Source organism: Macaca mulatta, chromosome 15 (genome assembly GCF_049350105.2).
Source record: "Macaca mulatta isolate MMU2019108-1 chromosome 15, T2T-MMU8v2.0, whole genome shotgun sequence".
NCBI classification, from domain to species: Eukaryota; Metazoa; Chordata; class Mammalia; order Primates; family Cercopithecidae; genus Macaca; species Macaca mulatta.
Genome location: NC_133420.1, coordinates 19,212,648 through 19,220,890, shown reverse-complemented (window position 1 = coordinate 19,220,890; position 8,243 = coordinate 19,212,648). Strand labels below are relative to the sequence as shown.

The 8,243-nt window shown below is 54.2% G+C and overlaps 1 protein-coding gene across 21 annotated transcripts in view; it reads left to right on the top strand.

Annotated features, from left to right (window-relative positions):
• Positions 1–294: 294 nt before the first annotated feature.
• ODF2 (outer dense fiber of sperm tails 2) overlaps positions 295–8,243 on the top strand; it is a 47,410-nt gene continuing 39,461 nt past the window's right edge. For 2 of the 21 annotated variants that reach the window (XM_077967620.1, XM_015116688.3), the window contains exons 1-5: positions 1,260–1,357; positions 2,289–2,528; positions 4,990–5,080; positions 5,934–6,087; positions 6,363–6,488. In XM_077967620.1, coding sequence (XP_077823746.1) covers positions 5,980–6,087; positions 6,363–6,488 — 234 coding nt within the window. In that variant the 5' untranslated portion in view covers positions 1,260–1,357; positions 2,289–2,528; positions 4,990–5,080; positions 5,934–5,979. Of the gene's footprint in view, positions 342–1,107; positions 1,358–1,533; positions 1,679–2,025; positions 2,154–2,288; positions 2,529–4,989; positions 5,081–5,933; positions 6,131–6,322; positions 6,489–8,243 lie in introns of those variants that run through there. The other 19 variants (XR_013405424.1, XM_028834763.2, XM_077967621.1 and 16 more) reach the window with 16 other exon arrangements.

The following is an 8,243-nucleotide window of genomic DNA, read 5'->3' as shown; positions in this document are numbered from 1 at the left end:
AGACAATGAATGGACCAAAGAATAGGGGAGCTCCCTGACATTACAGAACAAATTCAGTATGCAGTATACTGTGAAAGTGAGGCAGAAAAGCAGGTTTTGTTTGCGAGTTTGACTTTAGGATTGCAGGTGAAAAACTTGTGTGACCCTGGAGGTGTGTGGCTAAGGTGCGGCGGGGTCACCGGAGAAAGGTCAAGGGACTGTGGCCCAGTTGGCTCGGAGGTTGTTCAGGTCTCCCAGATTCCAGGGCGGCATTATGAGCCACGTGACAGACCTCCCCTGACTGGCTGACAGCGAAGCATAATTGAGAAGATGGCGGACCAGCAAGGACCTCATCAGAATAGGTCTGTACACAGAGCGGCATGGAGAGTGCAGGAGGGTAGTAGGCCGGGCGGGCGCGGTGGCTCACGCCTGTAATCCTAGCACTTTGGAAAGCCGAGGCGGGCGGATCATGAGGTCAGGAGATCGAGACCATCCCGCCTAACATGGTGAAACCCCGTCTCTACTAAAAATACAAAAAAAAAAAAAAAAAAAAACCCGGGCGTGGCGGGCGCCTGTAGTCCCAGGTACTCGGGAGGCTGAGGCAGGAGAGTGGCGTGAACCTGGGAGGCGGAGGTTGCAGTGAGCCGAGATCGCGCCACTGCACCCCAGCCTGGGCGACAGAGAGACTCCGTCTCAAAAAAAAAAAAAAAAAAAACAGAGTGCAGGAGGGTAGTGAAGCGCAAGGGGAATGCCGACCCTTTTTCCTGTTGGGCCCAAGACAGAGGCGATGTGGGCAGGGGAGAGAGGCCGGGGAATGCGCAGAAGCCGATTCCATCTCTGCACTAACAGTGGATTAGGGGCAGGGCTGGATTTTCGGAGGCAGTGTGCAGCTCCCAATAACGTGTTCCGTGGGTCCCCTGTGAGCCTAGTTTCCTGGTGGGTACCAAGGGGAGCGCGTCGGAACCGTACGCTCCTTTGAGTGAGGGGAATCTGGGAGGACCCAAGGCAGGGGAAACAGGGCCGAGCGGGAAAGCCCTTGAATTGGGGGCGAGACCAGGCCAGGCCTGCTGGACGGGTCGCACGTCTCCTTGGTGACGGGACGCTTGGCCCGGAAGTGGGCGGTGCTTCTGGCGGGGCGGGGCATCTCTGTGACGCTAGGGGCTGGGCCTCGATGGCGAAGCCCAAGCAGCTCCCGGGGGGGTTTGAACTGGCCAATGGGCGAGCTGCCGACCGGGTGTCGGAAAAGGAGGCGGAAGCCGGGAGGAGCCGCCGCCAGAGCCAGACTGCATCCGCCGCGGCGTCTCCATGGCACGACCCTGGCCTCCGACTTCAACGACTTCATAAGGCGGCGTTTCTGGGCTCAGCCGTGTCGCTCCTGGTGAGAGGCCGCCGGCAGGCGGGATCCAGCGCGCTCCGGGGCACCGCGGGCGAGACCGTCGCCTTCGTACCCCCGGCGCTGTCGGCCCCGCGGGGCCGTCGGGTCCTGCGTTCCCCGCCGCGTCGCGCTCGTCCCCCTCCTGTCAGAACCTGGGCCCCCGCCACGCCCACCGGCACGGGACCTCTCCTCCTCCCGCTAACGGGCGGCCGGCCGCCTCCTTCCTCTCCTGGCTACCGCGGGGCTCTGCCCCTCTTCTGCCGCCCGCGGGCAGGGCTTCACCTTTCTCTCTATGGGCAGAAACCGGTATCCTCCTGCCTGCTGGTGGGTGGCCGTCCCTTCTCTCCGCCGACAGAGGCTGTCCCTCGCTCTGCTGCCCGCCGGCGGCCTCGCCCCAACTGCCTCGTCCTCTCCGCGGGCCTCCACACGGCAGTCACTTGCCGGCCCTCCGTAGGCAGCGCTGTCCCCCGGGCACCGTCTCCGGGTCGCCAGGGCCCTCGCCCGCGGGGGTCCCGCCCGCCCCCTCCCAGCCCGATGTCTAACCTGCTTAGAACTCGGTTGTTCGGTTTTCCCTCGCGGCGGGGCGCCCGGGCTCCGCGCCTCCCTCTTTCAAACACTATTGGTCCTCTCGGGCACCTGTTCTTCCGGGAACGCCCCTTCTCCTAGGAGACAGTTGTCCGACCCCGCCCCAGCATCCCCGCTGCTCCCTGCGCGGTTCCGGCCCTCTGGGGCCCACTTGGGGCCGAGCGGTTCTCACTTGCCCTCTCCGCACGTCCGCCGGCGCCTCAGGTTTCCCCCGGTAGCCACCGGCCGTCCTCCGCGTGGGGCCCGGGCGCGGTGGTACTTTTCCCTCGCCGTTCTGCCCCGTCCCCTCCCCTTCCTCCCCTCTGCCCCCAGGTCGCTCAGCCTCTCCTATCTCCCCCTACTTTGGCAGGACAGTTGCTGTGCGACTTGGACAGTAGAGGAGCGCCTCCCAAGTTTTCATCCAACTGCCAACCCCAAAGCTTCCACCCTTCTCCCCTCAGAGAGGACGTTTGATGCCGGGCCCCTTGAGAGGCTCATTGACAAGCCCGCCCCTCTGGGTCCCCCTGAGCAGAGCCTGCTGACCCAATTGCCCACCTTTGCGGCTTTGATGCCTAGCCATGTCTGCCTCATCCTCAGGCGGCTCCCCCAGGTACTGCCGATGTGGGAGGCGCCTGCGCCCGAGGGCAGGGAAAGGTGGCCAGGGGTCCCCAGGGCAGGCTCGCCTGAGGCTTCCAGCTTCCTCATTGTGTTTGCTGAAAGTCTGGACCAAAACATTTAAAAATCATTTTTAAAGGGAAGGGGGAACGAAATGTATACACAATCTCAGCTCTACCTCCCTGGCTCCTTCCCAGCTCTACCTCCCTGGCTCCTTCCCTCCCCAAATGTCACAGCTTCCTGGAAGCAAACAGGGTCACTCTTGTTGTCTTCATAGAGTACTAGGTTCAGAGCCTTTTTGAAGGGAGTTGAGGTGTAAATAACATGTCGGAGGTGGATGTGGCAGTTAGCAAGATGATGGAATCCAGGTGGTTTGACAGGAAACCCACTGAGAGATTTCCCAAAACTGTTGGCTTTATGTGAACAATGTTCTGAATGATTAGGGAAAAAAGCCTGTCTTCTCAGTTTTGGTATTCCTTGGCTAAAGGATCAGTAGAGCGCTCTCTCTGTCTCTCTCTCTCTATATATATATACATATTCCCTCTTTTTTTTTTTTTTTTTTTTTGAGACAAGAGTCTCGCTCTGTCGCCCAGGCTGGAGTGCAGTGGCTGGATCTCAGTTCACTGCAAGCTCCGCCTCCCAGGTTTATGCCATTCTCCTGCCTCAGCCTCCCGAGTAGCTGGGACTACAGGCGCCCGCCACCTCGCCCGGCTAGTTTTTTTGTATTTTTTAGTAGAGACGAGGTTTCACCGTGTTAGCCAGGATGGTCTCGATCTCCTGACCTGGAGATCCGCCCGTCTCGGCCTCCCAAAGTACTGGGATTACAGGCTTGAGCCACCACGCCTGGCCATTGCCTCTTTTTAAAATCAGGATGTAATACACATACAGCAAAACGCATACTACAGTGCTCAAGTATTTTTTCCTTGCATTTTGATATTGCATTATTTTCCTCAAGTACTTGTAGAGAGGGCAGGATGATAATTTGGGACCGCCCCGTCTCTGCCCCACCCTCCCCGCCACCCCCTGGTTGCTCAGCCTCTCTGATCTCTCCCCACTTTGGGGGCCAGGTGCGGTGGCTCATGCCTGTGCAATCCTAGCACTTTGAGAGGCCGAGGTGGGCGAATCACCTGAAGTCAGGAGTTCAAGACCAGCCTGACCAACATGGTGAAACCCCGTCTCTACTAGAAATATAAAAAATTTGCTGGGCATGGTGGCACACGCCTGTAATCCCAGCTACTTAGGAGGCTGGGGCAGGAGAACTGGAGAATTGCTTGAACCTGGGAGGCAGAGCTTGCAGTGAGCAAAGATTGGGCCACCGCACTCCATCCTGGGTGACAGAGTGAGACTCCATCTCAAAACAAAAACAAAAACAAAAAGGGCAGTGAGATGGATCAGATGGTAATTCCAAGTCCTGGAGTTCTTGGATGTACTGCTGAAAGATTTTTGGAGCAAATTAAACTTTTAAACTTTTGCTCTCTCTGTTTTTTTTTTTTTTTTTTTTTCTATCTTTGCAGATCTGGTGATGGGGCTGTACAGTATATGTGTAAGCAATGTGAATTACACATGGCATTAAAAAAAAAATCCCCTGCTGCTTAGGAGCTTAAAGGATAGGAAGTGGAATATTTTGGGAAACAGATGCTTTTTTATTCTCTTAGGGGACTATTTGAGCCTTAATTTGATGAGTGTGCGTTACAGTGACTTCTCGTGCCTGAGCCTAATGCTTTTTGAAAAAAATTCTTTTTCTTTTTTGTTGTTGTTTTGAAACAGGATCTCCCTCTGCCACCTAGGCTGGAGTGCAGTGGCGCGGTCGTGGCTTACTGCAGCTTCCACCTCCCAGGCTTAAGTGATTCTCCCACCTCAGCCTCCCAAGTAGCTGGGACTACGTGCCACCACGCCCAGCTAATTTTTGTATGTTTTGTAGAGATGGGGTCTTGCCATGTTGCCCAGGCTGGTCTCAAACTCCTGGGCTCAAGCAATCTGCCTGCCTTGGCCTCCAAAAGTGTTGGAATTACAGGCATGAGCCGTGGCTTGTGGCCACTAATGCTCTATTTTTGTCATTCACTCACTCCATCTTTCTCCAGGGCCGCTTCTGCTCCAGGTACTGTCCTGGGTGCTTCTACCCTCAGCCAAACCAGCACCTTGGCTGTGTTCATGTGCTGCTTGCTTTTTGTCATCTGACAGGCTGTCAGCCTGGCTTTTCAGTAAGGGTCATAATACATGTGATGTGACGATATGTTACAAGTCCAGCCTGCAAATGCCCATCACCCTATTTCCATCCCACTGCTGGGCTCTCACGCACATCTGGTGCTCATCTCAGGGGAGTCAAGGAATTCCACGCTGGTTTTCCTAGCCTTGAACATGTTAGCTACCATAGTCAGTGTACAATTTCATGAAATCTAAAACATAAGAGAGCCCTAGTTTTCTGCTTACAATCTGGTTCTTGTGCCTGGGTGCAGGTTTCCATCGTGTGGGAAGAACGGAGTAACGAGTCTCACGCAGAAAAAGGTCTTGAGAGCACCTTGTGGCGCACCCAGTGTAACTGTAACGGTAGGTGATGCACTCACGTAGCAGCCCTCTTTGGTCACCCTGCTAAAAATGCTTCTGCACACCATTTCCAGGAGATGCCTTACCCTGCTGGGCACCATCGTCTCCCAGTTGCTCTGCTAGGTGCAGTTATGCATAGTCTGCTGATTTTTAATTACGATCATTTTTGTCTGTGGTAAGGCTGCCGGGTGTGAGGAAATTGTCTTAGACGTATTCTTCCAGCCAAATCCTAAAATCTTGAGATTTTTAAAATAAAGAAAGGAAAAGAAAAAGACGAGAAAAAAAAAGTTTAAAGAATGGGGGGAAGGATAAGAGCTGGTGGTGGTTGAGGGGTTTGTAGTTGCGGTTCTGCCTTGCTCATGTTTTCTTTAGAATCTAGACAACCTTCTCATCCTTAGGATTTCCTCCAGCTTTCTGTTTTCATGGTCTTTGGTCTGCCTGCTGTCTGATTTATTCTGCACCCTGAGCATTTTGTGTGTTTCCCACGCCAATCTGCATGCCCACTTGAGATCACTGTGTAGAAGGATCCACCTGCTTTCCGCTGTGCTTCACTAAATCCAAGGAGGAGCTGTGCATTCCAGCAGGTTTAGAGGAGATCCAGCCCTGAGGACCCTGGGGCCTGCGTCTGGGATCTGTTCTAGAACGAGTGGGTCTTGCAGACCCTCTCTTGAGTGGACCAGAATCTCCCTGGTGGTCTGCTGGAATCTCTGCAGGAACCTGCTGAATGATACTCCCGCCTTGCTGCCTGCCTGCATGCCAGTAGTTGGTAGCTGTCCTGCTCGCTTGCTGGCTAGGCTTTTTGGTGGCCCCCAGAGGCTGTGAGCTCCGTTTTTATGCCCAGTTTACTCATCCACAGATCAACCATTTTTGTGTTGTCCTCCCCCACCTGCCAGAAGCCAACCATGAAGGACCGCTCTTCAACTCCCCCCTTACATGTTCACGTGGATGAGAACACCCCTGTCCACGTCCACATAAAAAAACTCCCGAAACCATCAGCGACCAGCAGCCAGGTAGGAGCATGCCAGTGGGGTGAGGTAGCAGCTGCGGATCTGGGTGATCCTGCTAAGCCCAGCCTCCTCACACTGTGACTCCAAAGGTTTGGGAGACAAACACACTCTTTCGGAGGCCGGTTTCCTGGTTAGAAGGTAGGCAGGCCTGTCATCCAGGAGCAGCAGCAGTAACATTAGTCAGAAGAGGAACTCTGCCAGTTGGAGAGGGATGTCACTAGCATGGCACCATGGCCAGCTGGGTGTGGAAGTGACCCTGGATTTGTCCCTTTCCACAGAAATCTCACAAGCGAGGAATGAAAGGGGACACTGTGAATGTGCGGCGGAGTGTCCGGGTGAAAACCAAGGTACCTTGGATGCCCCCTGGAAAATCATCTGCCCGGCCCGTGGGATGCAAGTGGGAGGTAGGCTCACCCTTGCCCAGGCTTTTCTTCTCGGACTGCTCAGATCCTAGCAGGCCTCAGCCTCGGTATGATTCAGGGTCAGCTGTAGCTACTGGAATGTCCTAGCAGACCCCATTTACTGAGGGCCTTGCTAAACCCTGAAACTGTGTGAATAATCTTCTTGAGTTCTTATGACACTGCTGTGTGGGAAGTCCTGCGGTCCCAGTGCAGAGATGAGGAACCAGGCCTCAGAGAGCAGTGATTTTCCCAGAGTCACAGAGAAGGTAGCAGAGCTGGAGTTAAGATTCTTTCTAGAGGCAGTGCTCTTAGCCTCTCTGCTTTGCATGTGAGGAGCCACATCACATGTCATGTCTTGTCTTGTCTTTTCTTTTCTTTTCTTTCTTTCTTTCTTTTTTTTTTTTTTTTTTCGAGACAGAGCCTTGCTCTGTTGCCGAGGCTGGAATGCAGTGGCATGATCTTGGCTCACTGCAACCTCCGCCTCCCAGGTTCAAGTGATTCTCCTGCCTCAGCCTCCCGAGTAGCTGGGACTACAGGCACCTACCACCACGCCCGGCTAATTTTTTTTTTTTTTTTTTTTTTGAGACGGAGTCTTGCTCTGTCACCCAGGCTGGAGTGCAGTGGCCGGATCTCAGCTCACTGCAAGCTCCGCCTCCCGGGTTCACGCCATTCTCCTGCCTCAGCCTCCCGAGTAGCTGGGACTACAGGCGCCCGCCACCTCGCCCGGCTAGTTTTTTGTATTTTTTAGTAGAGACGGGGTTTCACCGTGTTAGCCAGGATGGTCTCGATCTCCTGACCTCGTGATCCGCCCGTCTCGGCCTCCCAAAGTGCTGGGATTACAGGCGTGAGCCACCGCGCCCGGCCTGATTTTTTTTTTTGTAGTAGAGACAGGTTTTCACTGTGTTAGCCAGGATGGTCTCAATCTCCTGACCTCATGATCTGCCCGCCTCAGCCTCCCAAAGTGCTGGGATTACAAGTACAGGGATTTTTTGTAGATTTTTTGCTATAGCGTCGTTTGTAACAGAAAAATTGGAAGCAACCTAAATGTCCATCAGGAGAGTGTTGGTTAAATTATAATACATCCAGGCCGGGCGCGGTGGCTCAAGCCTGTAATCCCAGCACTTTGGGAGGCCGAGACGGGCGGATCACGAGGTCAGGAGATCGAGACCATCCTGGCTAATACGGTGAAACCCCGTCTCTACTAAAAATACAAAAAACTAGCCAGGCGAGGTGGCGGGCGCCTGTGGTCCCAGCTACTCGGGAGGCTGAGGCAGGAGAATGGCGGGAACCCGGGAGGCGGAGCTTGCAGTGAGCTGAGATCCGGCCACTGCACTCCAGCCCGGGCGACAGAGCCAGACTCCGTCTCAAAAAAAAAAAAAAAAAAAAAAATTATAATACATCCGACTGGGTGTGGTGGGCTCACGCCTGTAATCCCAACACTTTTAGGAGGCCCAGGAGGGAGGATCGCTTGGGCCCAGGAGTTTTGAGATCAGCCTGGGCAACATAGTGAGATCCTATCTCTACAAAAAATAAAAAAATTAGTTGGGCGTGGTGGCATGCACTTATAGTTCCAGCTACTCAGAAGGCTGAGGTGGGAGGATCGCTTAACTGGAGGTTAAGGTTCCAGTGAGCCATGATCATGCCACTGCATAGCCTGTGTGACACAGTGAGACCCTGTCTCAAACAAAAGAGAAATATGATACATCCATACAATGGAATACCATGCAGCCGTGCAAAGACTGAGGTAGAGGCTGGTTG